The sequence below is a fragment of the Apteryx mantelli genome, chromosome 2, assembly GCF_036417845.1.
Source record: "Apteryx mantelli isolate bAptMan1 chromosome 2, bAptMan1.hap1, whole genome shotgun sequence".
Classification (NCBI taxonomy): Eukaryota; Metazoa; Chordata; class Aves; order Apterygiformes; family Apterygidae; genus Apteryx; species Apteryx mantelli.
In genome coordinates, this window is record NC_089979.1 from 169,285,944 (window position 1) to 169,304,956 (window position 19,013).

General features: G+C 43.8%; 1 protein-coding gene across 1 annotated transcript in view; it reads right to left on the minus strand.

Moving 5' to 3' along the window:
* The window catches only part of LOC136991353 (obscurin-like), a 139,048-nt gene that overhangs the window by 57,936 nt on the left and 62,099 nt on the right, over positions 1 to 19,013 (minus strand). The window contains 13 exon segments of the mRNA XM_067292220.1: positions 391 to 663; positions 2,711 to 2,983; positions 5,020 to 5,286; positions 8,207 to 8,479; positions 9,191 to 9,457; positions 10,242 to 10,508; positions 10,853 to 11,119; positions 12,082 to 12,351; positions 12,897 to 13,163; positions 14,705 to 14,971; positions 15,420 to 15,692; positions 16,882 to 17,148; positions 18,511 to 18,777. Coding sequence (XP_067148321.1) covers positions 391 to 663; positions 2,711 to 2,983; positions 5,020 to 5,286; positions 8,207 to 8,479; positions 9,191 to 9,457; positions 10,242 to 10,508; positions 10,853 to 11,119; positions 12,082 to 12,351; positions 12,897 to 13,163; positions 14,705 to 14,971; positions 15,420 to 15,692; positions 16,882 to 17,148; positions 18,511 to 18,777 — 3,498 coding nt within the window.

Consider the following 19,013-nt stretch of genomic DNA (forward strand, 5'->3'; position numbering starts at 1 on the left):
AAGGGTTCTCTGCTGCCCCTCATAATTTTCCATACACATGAACTCTAGTTCAGCTCCCTCCAGCACCCACATGTTTGCAGAGGGTGGTGCTGAACTCTCAGTAATCTGATTTTCATGAGATTCTATGTTACATTTTATGAAAGACTGCAGCTAAGGAAACCTGGTGATCATCTCTAGCCTGATCTAATTTTCATGTGATGAGGTGAACTTTTTCTGTTTGAAGAACAGAGTTGCCCAGGAGCAGCATCTTCTCAGCCTAAGAATGCTAGCTTGGGACATGAGAAACAAATCAGTGCAAAGCTTAGAAAATTTGATGCAGTACCTCAATACCAAAGTCTGAGATTTCAAGTGCCGTTGGGCTAGAAAGACAGAAACAATGTATGAACTTACCGATCACAGCCAACTTGGCGGATGCAGTTGCTTCTCTGGAAGCAAAGGTCACCTCTCCAGAATGATGTGGTTGGGCTTTTTTCAGAATAAGTTCGTATTTATTTCCATCTGCTTGTACCTCCCAGTCCTCATTTGTTTGGATTTCTGTGTCATTGGAATACCAGGTAACTTCATTAATCGGCACCGCTTCACTCAGGACGCAGCTAAACGTAGCTTTGTCCCCTGGAGAGACTTCCACATCTGTGAGAGGCTGCAAGATCCGTAAGCGCCACCCTGCAGATAAAAACAGGTAATCAAGCCCTCGGGTACTGACATAAATGCCGGTAAGAGGTATTATGAGTATTTGTGTTGAATCTCTGGGCAGCCAGGCCTCCGAGACCAAGGAGACCATTAATAGAGAGGCTACATATGTCACTACAACAGATGGTATCCTTGGGGACTGCAACTTTCCGATACTTTCAGGAGTGAAAACCAATCCAGAAATGTCTTCCTTTTCCAAGTAGCAGAAAAATACATTGGAGAAACTTAAATGAACTTACAGAGCTTTCATTACTGAGAGTCACACATATCTCTGACTGGAAACCGCTGCTTTCCTGTGTTTTCTTTACTGAACAATTTGTGAACGCTGCCACAAAAATGCTGGGAACAGGGCAGCCTTTGCCCTTTAGATTCAGTATCTCAGTGAGATAAGCATTTGCAAACACTCCGAAGATGCCTCTCTTCCTTACAGAGTACAAGAGGAATCGAGGACAAGTAGATTTATGCAGTTCACAGAATTGCCTGCAATTACCTAAGGTGAATCCTGGTTCTCATTCCTTGATGTAAATGGTAAATGAATAACCCAGAAGCACTGAAACAACTGACCTCCATAAAGGGTCATAAAGGAAGAGCTACCTCCCCCTTTCTCCAAAAATACAAAAAGAACACAAAGTAAAAATAGCACCATGAAGTAACCATAGTTATAAAATCAAATGGAATAAAATACTAACTCAAAGATGGATTTGGTCCTCAGAGCTCAAGTGCTAGTCAAACCAGAGTCCAAACTCTCCCGAGACCCTAGAACACTAGGTCCTCAGCCTGCCGCTTTGCACATTTCTGAGTCATGAAAGGCATTTCAATTGGTTTCCTTTTTAAACCCAGATTCTCTAGCTATCACTTTTTTGCATGAAATCCCAAGAGTTACCAGAATGTGTCTATCATTTGCATGAACTCCCAAGGGTCACCAGAATGTCTGTATCACAAACCAGCTTCTTTTTGGAACTAAGTTAAACAGGAGAGGTCTAAGACAAATTGCTATTGGTTTTGTACCTAATTTGGCAATGCTTTTTAAGGAAGTAAATGAGGTAAGTGGATTTGACAGAGACTGCAGCACCACAGAGGCAGAGAATATTCATGCTGCCTGTGCAGTGTGCTCTTGTTGGATAACTAGTGCCGAAGTGTATATATGGGTGTGCGCCCCAGTCACCGGGACTGGAGAATAGACCATAACAAAAACATCAAGAAATAACGGAGCTAAATCTACTCCTGATGCAATCAGATGCAACTGCGAAGGTTTGACAAGATTTACATTTGTTCATAGCAAGCCTCCATTTGATCTCAGAATTATCAGTACAAGCAGATGGGTTTAATGAAATGATAGATTTAATAAAATGTGACTAAGCAGAAAGCCCAAGCCAAACCTCCAGTATTCTGCAACTGATATCAAAAGTATGGGAAGTTATCTTTTATGCCAAAAAATGGAAATATTCCTTGAGAATGAAAATCCTTGTCAAGAGACTCTTCTGAGCATAAGGTGGGAACAATTAGAAAACATCCCAGAAAGCAGTACAATGGAAAGGAAGTGGAAACAGGAGTGTGGTTTTTTCCGATTCTGTGATTAGGCCATATTAAATAGGATATGTAATGCTTGCACATATGGCAAGTCAGAAAGATGGGAATGCAAATGAGAGGCAGACACAAGAAGCTATCAGCACATCCGAGAAGGATTCGTCTCTAGTCAAGAGCCGAGAAAAACGCAGAGTGCTGCTTCTCTTAGTCAACGTAAGTTCCTAGAAAAGTCAACTCCACCACTACTGTAAGACAGTCATATGCTTCTAACTCATTGCTAAATGATGCTCTTTATATCCGGGTCATGACAAAAAGAACAATAAGAAAAAAGGAAAATATAAGCCACCATTCATTCATTGGTTGAGAATTAGAAGTTGGGTATGAAGCAAGCAGCTTATGCAGCTTTTCCTCTCTGCCACTCATCGCATTTCTCCGGGTCATTTGCCCTTACAAATCAAAAATTTAGGATTCCCCATAAGACCGCTTCCGTTACCTTTCACAGTCAGGAAGGCGGAGGTCACTGCGTCACTGCACATAAAAGTCACCCGGCAGCTGTCCTGGGGAGTTAGGTTCTTCAGCAAGAGAAGATGCCTGCGCCCATTTTCAAAGTAAACCATCTCCGTGTTTTCTGTAGTTTTGGCAGGCTCATCATCGATCAGCCAGTTGTAATTGTGGCACTCGGGTTTGGAAAGGTAGCATTCAAAGAGGGCTTCACCTCCTTCCACTGCTTCCACATTCTCCAGGCCCTGGACGATGCTGTTCTTGGCTAGTGGAGAAGGAGAACCATCAACAATATTAATTGTGTGGCTATGCATAGCTGAATATTGACAAGCCTTGGAGCACTGCTGATTCCCATTGCTGGAAAGCTGATGGAAAGGATATGGATGTGATAAAGTATGCTTGCGGCTTTAGCTGCTAATTTCAACCACGCTCTAACACAGTGCTATATTCAAAACCGTTTTCAGTTGTGAGGTAGCTTAAAAATAATGAAAAACCTCTAGAAGCTCTAGCGTTTCATCTAGGCTTCCTCCAGAAACCTGACTTCTGTCTTTATGAATCAAGAAAAAAAACGTTGGTGTTTATATGAATCAAGCCAATATTCAATAGGAAGTGATAGTACGGGGACATAATCAGATTCCTTCCGTCCCCAAACAGGAAACATTTCCCTCAGGTCTCCCAGGCAGGCACAATTAACATCGTAACTAACTGGGGAAATTTGAATCAACTGACAGCTTATGATAAATTCTTCCTACCTTTCATGCAAAATAAACGCATCAAGAGAATATTACAGCTGGCAAAGCTATAGGGACTGCCAACTAAGTTAACAAACCATTTCGCCAGTCCGCTTCTAGGAAACACATGAAAAATCAACATCTATGTAAACTGTATTTTCTGAATTATTACAAAAGCCTTATGACAATATATTAGGTTTATTTTCTCCTGCACGTGTGAGGCGAATCGTGTGGCCAGAAACATGCACAGTCACTGCAACTGCATGCATTGGTTGGCATTTGTACATAAGCAATCAGCCTGGGGCACAACTAAATGTGGGCTGCTGCACCTGGATAAAATTTGTGCCACACCAAGCACATGCACAGATTATGTGCATATAAATATAACTGACACAAACACCATAAAATGGTCATGATCGATAATATAAACCAACACTCGGAGATAGTCCTGCTCAGGATCTCTACAACCACTGTCTGGAACTGTTTGAAACATAGAAAATTAATGCTGAACTATTCCCTAGCAAAAAATAAAAATAAAAAATAAAAAAAATGTATGAGTTACTAAAAAGATTTCCATATTTTATAATACTTAGGGAGAACAATAAAGGTTTTTCAACCCCTTGCAGAATGTATAAAGTATGTTAGGATCAATCCAAGCTGTTTCTTCGAGTACTTTCTGAGTCCTAGTTTCCCTATGCATAAAAAGTGGATCCTATCTCCTCTTTTGGATTATACTCATTAATATCTGCTAGCTGTTTTTAATTCCTAAAATGGAAGGCGCTTATCAAAGTACAAAATACTATAATAAATAATACTCTGCTCCTACACTCACAATTAATTAGGCAGAAAGAACAATTTTGCCTAACAAACCATGATAATTCAGAAATCAGACCAGAACCACTATGACTGCTGATCATATTAGTTCACCTGGTGACTGAAAACAAAAATTCCTTATGCAGACATCAGAAGTAAATTATTAGACACCCGTATAAAATATATAACTATTGTTATTTTTTTACTTGCTGTTTCTGGGGCCCTCACAAATGCTGTTTACAAGTAGGAAGGTATTTCCTGAGTGATCAGTGTTTGAAATAAGTAAAATACCGAACTAGATTAGCTGCAGTTGACAATAACTGAAAATAACATTAAATTCCCCTCTCTCCATTAGTGACTGGTTTTAAAGTGCAGTGCATGTAAAAACCACTCTGTAACAGCAAAAAGTATTCTCACTATTCCTTTGGACCAACATTATATCTGCGATATCACAGTAACTCAGCAGACATCCCATTGCACTGAGGATGGAGCCAAATGCGGTTCATCGGAGAGGAGGTATGATACATAATCGATATAATAAGCGAGCATTAATTAGAACTAAGCTTCTGTGAAGTGTCGCAGTTTCCCATTCAGTTCCCATTAACTCCCATCCATTTTTAGCACTGCTATCAATACTGGAGCGAACACCAAAGAACGGGTTCTGACGTGTCGCTTATTGTGAGACGCTTCCATGTTTTTTTCCACCTTTTATATTTGGGACCCATGATAGTCTTCCTCTTTGTCTGGAAGACCTCACCTTGAACATCAAGTGCAGCCACCACTTTAGTGCCTTCAGCTTCACAAGAATAGATGCCAGTGTCTTCTGGTACCGTAGGTTTAATTTTTAGCATGCTTACATTCCAGTCCTGCACGATAAGGACTCGCTGCCCATCTGCATGTATTTCCTGATCATTTTTCTTCCATATGGCGTGCACTGGCCTAGAATATTGGCATATGAACTCTGCTGTGCCATCTTCATCAACAGTTATATCCTGCATGGGACTGACCACTTCAATGGTTGGATCTGTCAACCAACACGTCAGGAGGGACATGCATTAGCGGATCCTCAAGGAAATAGCAACCTGGAGATTTTTGACAAGCACAGAGTTGGAGGAAGCAGGCCAAGGGAGAGTGCAAGCAAGAAGCCGACCGGGCACACCAGGGATTAGCGGTTTAGTCTTTGCTTGGGTCAGCAGCAAGCAGGATAAAGCAAAACTGGTGCATTAGAATGTAACTAGCACACCGGAAAATGGACCAGCAGCAGTTAAGGCCTGCACTTTAACAGTCCTGACCACGAACTTCTGTGCAGAACATCTGCTGGCACTCCTGCCATCATTCGTTTTCCTCTCGGCCCTGGTGAGACTCTCTAGCCTAAGCAGTGCTGGATGTGAAACACTTCTGCTTCCCAGAATATTTCAAGAGCGCAAGTCTGAGATGGAGGAGCGCAGTGGATGATGGGCTGCCCTGACTGATTTGGGCAAAAGAAAGACATCAGCATTGTTCAGTGGGACTGGGGGAAGGGGCTTGAAAAGGCAAGCTCCAGCGGAGAGCCCACTCACAGCAGCATGCGGAGCAAAGCTCCTGGACAGCTCTAACAAGGAAGGGCACTGCACAGGGAGGAGGTACTTGCTCTTTTAATTAGCCCTCTGCCAGAGGCATAGGTTTGGGAAAAATAAGAAGCTTTTCCTTTTCACCAGCTGATCTGTAGATCAGACATCTGTCTGGAATGCTCCTCCTGAAGCTCTGTGCATTGGGCTGAGGGATTTCCAATGTTACTGGCAGACCTTGGGAAGCAAAGATAGCTTGGGAAACGTCTCTCGGCATTTCGTTGCAAGGCTTGATCCTGCTCTCTAAGGCTCCCTCTGCCACCCTGTGTGTGTGCGTGTGTGTGTATGGAGAGGAGGCATCAATGGCAGATCCTGGAGACTGAAGGACTCCAGGAAGGACTGAAGAAGCAAGAAGATCTCTGTGCAATTGGGGGACTACACCACCATCCCCATAAGATGGAGAAATATGCTCCTCACAGTCAGTGTCACCACTGGTTCCAAAAGAAGGAGACTGTCCTTTTCTCACTGCCCCACCGCTGAGCTAAGAGCTTGGTGGCCCTGTTCTCCCCCTCAGCATGACAGGAAGCACCCTGGGCCTTGGGGTACACTGGGGCCTGTAATCCTCACCCCTGCTCAAGGGGGTCAGAAGGAGAGGGCAGCTCTTCCAACCTTCTCCATTCCCCCGCTGCCCAGCCATGCTGGGACAGCGAACAGATGCAATTGTAGGACAACGGCATTGTGAAGGCCAAAGAAGAAAAGCTGTCATGAGATCTTGGTCATCATAGAATAGATATCCCGTTATAAGCACGCCAGGAGAATAGGGTTAGAACCACGGCACTAAGAGAGACGACCTGTTGCCTGATGAAGAACCAGCCACAGACAGCTAGATAGACTGAAACACACATAGCTTGAGGATGGATCTTTAAATTTCTGGACAAAGTAAAGTGCAGGAAATTGACTGTTAATACAAGCACAGTTAGAATTTCACTAGTGCTTTACTTTCCTATTAAATCAAGTGTTATTGAGCAGAGCACCATAACTGGGGTGTTTTTTAAAAGGTCTTCCTCATCCTAATCCAGTTAGAGTCATATAATACTGTGACTCGGTTCACATTAAAAAAAAAAAATCTTTACTTCAGCAGAAGCACAATATATCCACATACATGTTTGTACTAGCATGAGCTTTGGGTGTTAGACCTCTACAATTCTGTGATTCTATGAAATTAAAACTTCTCAGGAGCCCTTTATCTGGCTGAATATCTAACAGCGCATTTATTTTTAATTTATTTTCTACATCCACTGGAGCTCTTTGCCTACAGCGCTCAGAACTAGATTCTGTCTCTGGAAATACTGAAGTCAAATTTGATGGCAAATGGACATGTGATTTCTCATATTTACACACTGTCTCACTGCTGCACCATTCTGATATTAGATATAAATGATCTGGCATTTCTTCTCCTCAGAGAGCAAAATTTTCTGAAGGTCCAACAAGGGACACATCAGACTGACAGGGAAGCAGATAACAATTCCTGACTACAATTCCACATTGTGGACAATCCATGCTACGGTGAATAATTATAACACAGAGGAAGACCTGAACAAAGAGAACATTTCATCCTTTACGCCTCCTTACATACTAAACCTAATATACAAATCCCTTTCCCAAGTGAGGAATAAGTGCTATTTTGGTCTGAAAAATAACAGCTTTTCCAGATGGCTATAAAAGGACTGCACGTGAAGTAACTTGCTTTACCATAAAGTCTGGAGCTCAGTGTTATTTGCAGTTTGTGGCTACCCTTACCAAATGAGGAAAATATTCATTCAACAGACAACAAAGCTTTGCCAGCACAGCGCTAACTGTTAGTATTCAACCATTAGCAATCAACTGCTGGGGCCCACTTTGCCACCGTGCTACTCCGCGGTCATACCAGCGGCTTCCAGAGGAGCTCTGGAGCCACCAGTGCATGAGCCCAAGATCTTGACTTGGGAATATGTTGAGCTTAGTATATAGTGACAGTATCCAAGCTATGGTACAGCACAATAGCGAATTACGTGAACTTCTGGCCATGTGTTTTGTGGTATTATAAAAACAGCTTGGTGGGAGAATCAGGTAGCTGCACAGTGACCAAAGCACAGCCTCTTCTCCTGAATAGGTCCAGCTCTACTGAGATGTCAGGTGAAAGCAACAGCCCTGACCCTGCAACCTTTCCTCACCTGCATCATCCAAAAAGCAGATGTGGTTGTACCTACAAGACATGAGTACGGGTGGAAGGCTGCAGGACTGCTGTGTCAAAGAGGAATTTTGGAGACATTTAGTAAGGGTAGCCAGGAAGGCAGAAGCACTAGCACACTGAGCAATTGTGGAGGTGGCCATTTGTGTCTTCTCACAATGAAATACCTTTGACTAATAATTTAGCTGAAGATATAAGGGACCCCGCTCTGAAGGTGACAGTGCCTGAGTCATGGCACGCCACATCCTTTAGGGTTAGAGTGTGGACTGTCCCGTCCTGCTCAGAGATTTCTGTCACAAAGTTGTTGTGAAGGGGAGATCCATCAAGCCACCACTGTACATTCTTCACGCCCGGGCGTGAGAGCTCGCAGGTGAACGTGGCTGTCTCACCCACAAAGACGTCTGTGTTCTTTAAATCAGAAACTATGACTGCTGCTTCTTCTGTATAACAGAGCAAGAGAAGGCGCCAAAGGAAAACAAAAGCATAAACATACACACGTTCCTTCCAGCAGAAATAACCTAAGCGACAGTGCAAGTTGTTCAGGAAAATTAAATTTGTAATGCTTGTTCTGGGGAAAAAAAGACCTTACATTTCTTTCAAGGGTTTAAAAAACACCTTCCATCCTTCACCCGCTTGCAAATGAAGTATGTTTGTTTGTCTGCAAACACTGTTTCATTGAAAGAACACTATATTTCATGACTAGTTCCTACCTGACTGTCCTGTGTGTTGCAGCCATCTGCATTGACATTGTATGCAGTCGCAGGCAGAAAGCTAGCTTAAGATTTAAATGGGGTATTTATTTAAACTGCTTTAAAAGATTAACAGAAATATCAACAACAATTGAAGCCATAATCAAGCATAACAAGAAATTCAGTATTTTTCATAACAGTTACTCCAAACAAATAGTATTTCAACAGCACCATCTGCTATTGTACACAGTATGGTCAGTGCTTTGAACCGCATTCACCTATAAACGCTGGTCCAACCTCAGCATGGATGTAAATATTTACATCTTCCCTGAAATCAGGAGAGAAAAGAATGGAGTTTCAGCTGTTTCCACCTGAGACAAGTTTGGTCTGTTACTGTCAAAGATACCGGAGCGAGAAATTCTGGCAGAGAAGTCGGAGCATTTTCATCCCATTTCATCTTACCTTGTACATACACAGAACCTGTGGTGATCTCGTATCCGGTGCTACAAGCGTAATCCCCGCAGTCGTCAGGCTCCACGCCGTGAATGATTAGCTCAGCGATGCTGCCTTTCAGTTTCATCTCATATTTGTCACTGGGCTGAATGACCGTCCCTCCTTTTCTCCACTCAACAGGCGCGTCCGGCTTGGAGATCTCGCAGTGCAGGACAGCCGTTCCCCCTTCTTCGGATTCCACGTTTTTCAGCTCCTCCTTAAACAGCACCGGTAGCACTGCAATGGAGAAGCAGACACAGCAGTGACTCAGGGCTAAGCGACACGCTTGCAACTCCTCCGGCTTGGCAGGTCCCAACTTTCTGAACCACAGCTTGCCCGCTGGGAACGCCACGTCTGCGGCAGGGCTTTTGAGTTCTGCCGCGGCCAAATGCTCATGGAGATCAGCCGCTGACACCGTGATGGGACACCATTGCTGCTTCATCTAGGATCGCTGTGGGTCACAGGCCATCTAAAGGGCTTCGTGTGCGCACACCCACAATTTTCAGTGTAACCAGTTAGAGGGACAACAGCACAAATCACAGTGTTTGGACATTTAATTGCTGAAACCACTCATTCTGAGCAGAACACCGGCTGTGACAGCTCAACACAGGGTCTAAAAGCAAGATCTTGTCGCCTGAGTTAAAAGACACCGTACTCTTAGTATAAACCTAATAAAACTATATAAAAGCCCATTCTAAGCATAGAGAAATACTCCAGTCTCTCTTATTATCAGGTGGCAGGCAAGTTTCCTAAATGCTCTTGTACATACCCTCCATGAGCAGCAGCTGCAGTTTTGTTCCCAACTCTCACAGTGAGATCAAAATCGCAACTGCAGAAATTGAACTGGGTTTAAAAGACACTAGATTCTTTGAAGAACGGATTGTGGATCAAACCCTGTCCTGTTGTAATTCCCAGGCACAGAGCATTAACGATAATGCAGTAATAAGGCTTCCATTTCACCTTTGTGGAGGACAGCCACAGACAAAACTTCTCTGCCCCCAAGCAAGGGTCATCTTCTTACCTTTGACTTGCAACGATGCAGAGGTCTGCTGATCCCCTGAGTCACACGTGTATTCGCCAGCATCCTGAGCCTCAGCACCATAGATAAAGAGCTCAACACATGTCCCCTCTTGCCTGATCTCATACTTGTCACTTGCTTGCAACACCTTATCTCCTTTCCTCCACTCCACAGGAGCATTAGGTTTTGTCAGCTCACAGTGCAGCATGGCCGTGCGGCCTTCCTCCACTTCTTCATTTTTCAGCCAGTGTTTGAAAAGCACAGGCACCGCTTGAAGTGCAAAGAGGAAAAGAAAGTGTAAAACAAAAACAGAAAGTGGAGGAAAGTTTTATTTTTAAGGTACTGCTAAGAACCAAAATGGTAACGGCATTCATGAAGTTCACGTACAATTCTGCTGTATTTTCCTGAAGGACAGCTGCTGGGGGCAGGAATGTCTAGGTCTAAGCCAGGTGGAATTGCTCATACTACATGGGCTCCAGCACCCTTGACAAACTGCGTGGTGTCCACGGACTCACTCTAGTACCTCAATGTCTTTCTAGTACTGAGGAGCCCCCAAAATGGATACAGTACTCCAGCTGTGATCTCACAACTGCTGAGCAAAGAGGAAATCATACCTTTAACCTCTAGTCTGGCAGTGGTCTTCCCATCAGCTGTATGGCAGCTATAGTCCCCTGAGTCCTCGCGGTTCAAATCGTAAATGACCAGTGTGTGCACATTCCCCTCCTGCTTGATGCTGCACTTCTTGCTGGAGTGGATTGCAGATGTGCCTTTCTTCCACTCCACCGGGATGTCAGGCTTGGAGACCTCACAGGACAAGTGAGCTGTGCCACCCTCCTGCAGATCCAAGCTGCGGAGCTCCTTTACAAATGTGACGGGAGCAACTGCGGGGAAAAAGCACACAAACAGTGATGCAGCTGCATAATCCAGCATCACTCCCAAAAGCTCTCTGACAGGTGACCATAAGAAATCGTAACATGTCACAGTCAAATTGTCAGATTTTTTTTTTTTGTTCCGTTGCTAGAAGAAAGGCCAGGACAAATTTAGATCTCATGCAGGTGCCAGTGCAACTCCAGCGTCACTTCAGTTTGTTCTAACGTCTGCAGGATCAGTCCTGCCACATGGTAACAGTTTCTAGTCTGCAGCACATATATATCACTGGCTGGCTCTCTGGACATCAGAATGGGCCTGATTTAATGACTTAGTAAGCTTTTAAGCCAATGCAGAGTAAAAATATTTAATACATCACTGATTCGATGAAACGTAATGTTTGGAAGAACCTCTGACCACCCAAACAGTATCATGTTGAATTGTTTATACACATACAGCACTGAAAAGCAGTATTAATTTATATCTATGTATCTACATGTCTACATTTAATTTATATCTACATATCTACATTTTGAACCAGATCAGAGAGGAAGAAACAATATAAGCTATTGTTCTGGCCAATCTTTTAAAATCATTCTATAGAGCTTAATGGATGTTTTTTCAGAATTTCTAAAAGAAAAGCAAAGATGATCCCCAAAACATCATAAATGGGAGATTAATTCAGAGCATATTCTTGACACACTCTTTGGCACTGATTCTGACATATCTTGGATGCTTGTTTCAGGATGAGATGTATAGTCTTCAAAGAGAGCCTGTTTCACTCCACAGACTATAAAAAGGACTAAAACGACTAGCTCAGACATAAATATCTAACTCTTGCCTCAGTTAAGTTATCTGAATCTCACACAAGATTTCCAGAGGCCCTTCCTCCCACGTACACCTCTCCAGTAACTCAAGCAGTATTGGCAGGGCTTACCAGTACCTCCTAAACCCTTCTTTCTAGGGGATTGCTCACCTTTGACTGTTAGCTGTGCCCCCGAGGTATGCTGCCCGACTTTGAAACTGATGGGCCCGCAGTCTTCTAGTGTCACCTTCCTCAGGATCAAAGTGTGACACTTCCCTTGAACTCTGATCTCATTCATTTCATTAGACTGCAGGGGAACATCCCCCAGGAACCACTGGGCATCCTGAGTTGTCTCCCGGGACAGCTTGCATTCAAAGACTGCATCTTCTCCTTCATATGAAGTGACGTCCTTCAGTGTCTCCACTATGGTTGCTGCTGGTTCTTTACGGAAAGGTCAAAAGAGTTTGATAAATACTTTCAAATGATGTCTCCTATTTTCCTGGATTAAACATTTTGTTATGCTCATTCTTGACAATACTGCATTATCTGAAAGAACTTATGTCCACAAAGCACTAAACACTATATCTATGTGCATGCATAATTTGTAATGTTGCATACTTACAGATGCATAATGTGTGTGCCTATACACACATTAGGCACATACACATTACATGTGAGAGTCTATAAAGCATGCATGCTATACTGTACTGTGTGCACACAGGAGAAATATCTAATACACAACATTGAAAGGCAATATATATATTGTGGAAACGTTGCCAACAGCTTGTAGTGGGTGATATTAATATTAAACCACAGAATCATTGACTTAAGGCCCGGTTCCGACGTCTCTGAAATCACTCTGATCTCTTTGAAATCCCCATCGTTCTGTTTGGGCACAGGACATACTCTAGGTGTCAAATTACTTAATCGTGTGCCACTCCCATGGAAACAAACTCTGTTCAGCCCTTCCCCGCTTGAAGTCCCACCTTTCACAAGCACAGCCGCCGTGGTTTGCTGGTCCCCTGTGTCGCACAGGTACTCTCCAGCATCAGCTTTGCTCAAGTTGCGAATTGTCAGCTCAGCCACAGAACCATCTTGGCACATTTTGTATTTGTCACTTGGCCACAGCACTGTCCCAGCCTTCTTCCACTGCACAGTGGCATTTGCTTTTGAGATTTCACAGCTCAGAGTGATAGTACCTCCTTCTTCTGCTTGCTGGTTCTGCAGGGGTTGCGTAAAGATCACCGGCAAAGCTAAACCAAGATAATCAGAGGAAGATGTTTACGTTTCATTGCTGACTCTATCTCACCAATTCACTCATGTGAACTTGATCCTGCTTCACAGTTGTAATCTGATTTGCTCTTTTCCCTCTATGCTTCTGAATATATGAATCTTTTTTCGGGACATATTGATAACATGTGACCATACCAAGTGAATCAATTCTGTACCATCTTTAGTATCAGTAAGCAGAAAGGCTGCTAAAGCCCTAAGTGGTACATGTAGTAAAACTGTAGCACCATTCCAAATCTCAGTTACAAGGTCTTTAAAACCCAAACAAGCAATGATAGAAAGTGCTGGATTTCCAGGAGTACTAAGCACTTCGTGCTCCCCACTGATCTCTGGGCACTGCACACCCCGAGCATCTCTGGAAATGAGTTCCATTTTATGCAGGAGCTGTCACTGGTATGGATTCTTAAGCATCCAAGTGCCTGAAATCCTCATCACAGAACGGGACCAGTCTCTCTGCCACTCTGTCCTTGAAACGTACATTATGGAACGTTTAAACTAACACAGAGCTACCAAAAAGGTGAAGTGAAAGCCTTTTGTCACCTTTCACCACCAAGGATGCCATAGTTTGCTCATCGCCAGAATCACAGACGTAGTCCCCAGCATCCTTCAGCTGTAGCTCGTGGATGAGTAGCCCTACAACAGAGCCCATCTGCTTCATCTCGTATTTGTTGCTGGCTTGGAGCAAGACCGACCCTTTTTTCCATCTCACTGGCGCATCATGTTTTGAGAGTTCAGCATGAAGGGTCACCGTAGAGCCTTCCTTGGCTTCCTGGTTTTGGAGCTTTTTTACAAAGACTGCTGGAATGGCTGGGACCACACACAGAGACACAAAAGGACAGATACGCTCAGTACAGCTGCTTACAGGACAAATATTCGGGCACTGCTAGATCCTGGAGCTAGTGTGAGAGCAGGCAGGTACAAGCCCTTCACGAGAGAGACCTCATGGGATATTTTAAAAGACAGCATTTCACATTAATTTCATGGCCCCTATTTACATTAGTCGATTTTTTATCTCAGGAAAAGCTACATTAACATTGTATTTGGATCAGGGTGGATTTTTAAAAGCAGACAAACTGACACGTTACACCTGTTTATAGGAGCCTAGACACTGAAAGTACTTTGATGGCTCACTTCTCAGCTGCAGCTGAGTGCCCTGGTAAGTTTGAGCACTTGGACTCTGGAGCACCATTTGCCCAGGCGGGACTGCAGCTCAAAGGACAGAGGTGGTTAAGGATCAAAATTGTCTGTCTGGTCACTCAGACAGAAGCCCCTGGGGTCTAGAACTGTGCAAGCAGTTATTACACCTGCATCTCTCCATGTTCATTGCTGAAGACACTTACTAGAGGATTTAAAATAACTTCTGAAAGCAAAAAGACTGCATCCTCAGCTGCTGTCTGTCAGCAAAGTTCATCGGAAGTCAAGGACAGTAGATAACACCCGCACGCTAGTACTAAGTTATGAAAGTGGAATAAGTCTTTCTTAAAAACAAAACAAAACAGCTTACCTTTAACAGTTAAAGTGGCTGCTGTTTGCTGGTTTCCATTATCACAGATGTATTTGCCCGAGTCTTCTGGTTTTAAATGATAAATTTTTAAAGTATGGATTGTTCCCTCTTGCCTAATTTCATACTTGGAGCCTGGGGAAATCACTTGGGAGCCCTTCTTCCATTCCACCGCGACATTAGGCTGGGAGACCTCACAGTGAAGGATGGCCGATTCTTCTTCCTGCAATTCTGTGTCCTGTAATTTCTCCTTAAAGACTGGAGGTGGCACTGAAATTACAAACACAGCAGAGGTGAATTTACAGTCACCCATATCTTGCTTCCCTACAGTTGCAACTTACAGTTGAACAGTTAAGTATTAAAAAAAAGCTTTAACTTCTGTGTAAGATACTGGGGTGGTTAAAACAAGTGAATGGATTTTGAATGAAAGCCATTGGCAGATGTTTCTAGAAGTTAAGGAAATACTAATAAAAAATTTTGCACATATTTTGTCTAGTTCAGATGGCATGGGGACTTTGACCAGGCAAGCAGTTTCGAAAAGGGAAGAAGGACGTTTGAGAATTTCTTCTGCCTCCAAATCACTCTGGAGCTCAAGCACAAGCACCCGACTACGGCGAGTTAGCAAGGAGTGAACGATGGACAGGTTGGGCCTTGTACTGCCAGCACGCGCAAAATCAAATTGCTGCCTACTCTCTCCAGTCCTGTTCCTCTCTCTTACCTTTTACTGTGAGCATTGCTGTAGATGTGTGTGGTCCCACTCGGAAAGCAACAGCCCCAATGTCCTGCTCAGTCACCTTCCTTAACGTCAGGGTGTGAATCTTCCCCTTTTCCACGGAGATTTCATTCATTTCATTGTTTTGCAGAGCAACATCCTGCAGCTTCCATTCAACGTCCCTTGCGTTCTCATGAGAAACTTGGCACTGAAAAGTCACGTCGTCCCCCTCAAACACCACCATGTCCTTTAGGCCACTCACAATGGTCACGTCAGGCTCTGCAAAAAGTCCAGGGTTCAGTAGTCAAGCCACGAAAGCCAAAATGTGGACCAAATCATAGAATTATAAAATAACATAGGCTGGAAGGGACCTCTGGAGGTCACCTGATCCAACCACTGCTCAAAGCAGGGCCAACTTAGAGGAGGTTGCTCAGGGCCTCGACCAGCAGAGTTTTAAGTATCTCCAAGGATGGAGAGATCACAGCTTCTCAAATTACATATTTTGAACTCTGATGTGTGACCACTTTCAGCCAGGGGCTTCAGTGACAGCCAATATCTTTCAGGATCACTCTTTCTTTCTCTCTCTCAGAAATATGCTCCATATTTATTTTTTTAATTACTTATTGTAATCCTGTATGCTGTAATCGGGCGAATAGAGATTGAATACCAGCTTCCAAGTTCAGGATCTGGAAACCTGCTGTGTTTGCACTTCAGATTATGTTAAACACATTCAAAACTGATCCCCACCACTGCCTGTTTTCAAACAGAACTGCATATACTCTGTGCTGCTGCTCCAGTCTGCCTGGGTATCAGGGAGGCACCGTGCCCTCAGCAGGGCCAACAGGGTCAGCGGGAGCAACGGGCTTTTGCATTTCAGTTTGCGTCCTGCTTCTATCACAGCTGGGCACTTGCAGATCTGTGCAAAGATCGCACAGCCTGCAACGAGGCAGAAGCTACACCCTGAATCTCGTGGGCAATACTGAAGGGGAAGAAACACGTCCTCACTTGAGCAAATACAATAGAGATTTATACAACGGAGGTCACCCTACGTGTGAAAAGGGGTGCAGTTGGGCATAGTATATAGAGCATCCATAATATATAGAGCAGCCTATAGAGTGGCTAGAAGTGATTGTTCCACACTAGTGACCCAGTCTGAAAGACAGCTCTGTCTGTAATGAATTAGGGCCAGATGCAGTTGGCAGGTGACTGGAAGCTGGGGACGACCCATCTGATCACTCACATGATGTCGAGCAAACGTTCAAAGCCACATGAGCAGAAACTTACAGCTGCCTCATCCTCTCCGGGCCCCCAAGCAAACCAGTGCATTTATTCACTGATCATATTAAGATTTTGTATGGCTTCATGATACCCCTCCTGTACTCTGTGTGCATTTATTACAACAGTAACATGTTGCAAAATCTTAGCACGTTGAACTGAAAATCCCCTTGCCCCAGTAAACGGCTCTTGCCTTTCACAGTCAGCTTTGCAGAGGTTGTCTCATCCCCAGCCTTGCAGGAATACTCTCCGACATCGCTAGGCTCCAAGTGGTGGATACGCAGTTCGCGGAGGGTGCCGTCCTGCCACATTTCATACTTGGAACTTGGGCGAAGCACGACTCCATCTTTGCTCCACTCCACCGCTGCTTTGCCTACGGTGATCTCACAGCGCAGCCTGGCCGTTCCTCCCATTTCCACTTGCTCGCTCTTCAGCTGTTGCTTCAGCCGAGGTTTGATGGCTGCAAAGTTGAGAGCAATTAATGCACAACCCATTAGCTTGAATGTACGAATGTGGCTTCTGCCCAGCTCAGCACAAGGAACCTGGGCTCTGAAGCTGCAGAACAAATTTGCATTTGGTGATTACGTGATAATGACAAAAAAAATTTTTTTTATTCTGTATATCTAGAAAAGGAGCGGATCAGACAGCTCCTCAGATGTGTTCACTTCTCAAAGGCAAGGGCATCCACCTTGTAACAGGATCTTTCACACAACTTATCTTGATCCTGAAAATTCTCAAATGGATTAATCACAGAATCACAGAATGGTTGAGGTTGGAAGGGACCTCTGGAGATCATCGAGTCCAACCCCCCTGCTCAAGCAGGGTCACCTAGAGCATGTTGCACAGGATCGCGTCCAGGCGGCTTTTGAATATCTCCAGAGAAGATCATCAAGATCATGTCTAAGCAGAATCTGGTACTTGATGACTAAAACGAATTTAGACTAAAACTAGTCTAAATCTGTTGATGTTATGGAGATACTCCTCACTTCCAACACTATAAACAATGTAAGCAAATGCTTTATTTCGCTGCTGTCTTTCCAAGACCCTAGACTGTCAACAGTAAGTCCTTCCAGCGCATGGACAAATAAATGCACCGCGCTCATTCAAACCAGGCTCAGACAACAGCTTGTCATCAACAAAAGCGAGAAGGGAATATCCATCCCATGTGCATGAGCAGTTGAGAAAAGGGGAATTTCAGTGCTTGTGGTTCTCCTATCTAGCTCCTGTTGCGATATATCTAAAGCAAGCACAGGACTCCTAGGTGAGCCAGCAGCTGCTTTCATGGCTCAGATTCAGCCACCAGGAGTTTGAAAAGCTGTGGCTCAGATCGAAAACACAAGTTCCAGCCAACAAATGAGACAGTCACAAACCTTTCACAGACCATGATTAGCAACACACATTATTCCTGGTTTGTTTAAATGCACGATGTTTTCAGGATTTTCATGAGAGGACAATGAAAAACAGAAAGCAATACAAAACAACACACTTTTGTAACTGGCCTATGATTAATTATTGATCCAGCTGAACCAGTAATTAATGCAAAGCGCCAAAAATAAAGATCTATTAGAATTTCAAAATCCCCATGATGCAAAGTTTCTTGCTTTTATTAATAGTAGAGGAATGAGCCTAGATACTGTGCCTTATAGACTTAAATAGACATTCTCTGAATCCCTTCCAATAAAATTCATTTCTCCATCTTCTGATTTATCACTGAGCACCTGCTTGGCTCTTTATCTTACTTTTGGAAGGACTTAACAGAATATCAACCACACAATTGCACAAAACCCTTCTAGCCTCTGCTCCATTTTGGTGCAATGCTAACCATTCACTCTGAGGACTGCTGTGCTCTGCTGGTCTCCTGTATCACACGTATAATCGGAGGCATCTTCTGGTTCTACATTGTGGATCACGAGTTCTGCTATGCGACCGTTTAAATTAATGTCATATTTGGCACATGGGAAGAGCTCCATGGTGCCTTTCCTCCACTCCACAGTTGCCTTATCCTTTGTCAGCTCACACTGGAATTTCACTGCAGCTCCTTCTTCCACATCCTTGTCCTTGAGCTCCTTTTTGAAAAGGACTGGCAAGGCTAAAAGAAGGGGAAAAAAAGAAAAAACAGGAGCCTGAGTCATGTCCTGCTTACCATGTCTAGACTGACTTTCAGGGGAACAAAGTTACTGTGATTTTCAAGCGCTACATTCCCAGGCAGGATCCACGTTTTCTAGTTTGCCTGGAGCTGGTAACAGATCTTGCTGCACCAGAAGCAGACATCTGCACCTAAAAAGTTTCTTTCCTGTATTCCTTGGGTCAAATCCTTTCCAGGGC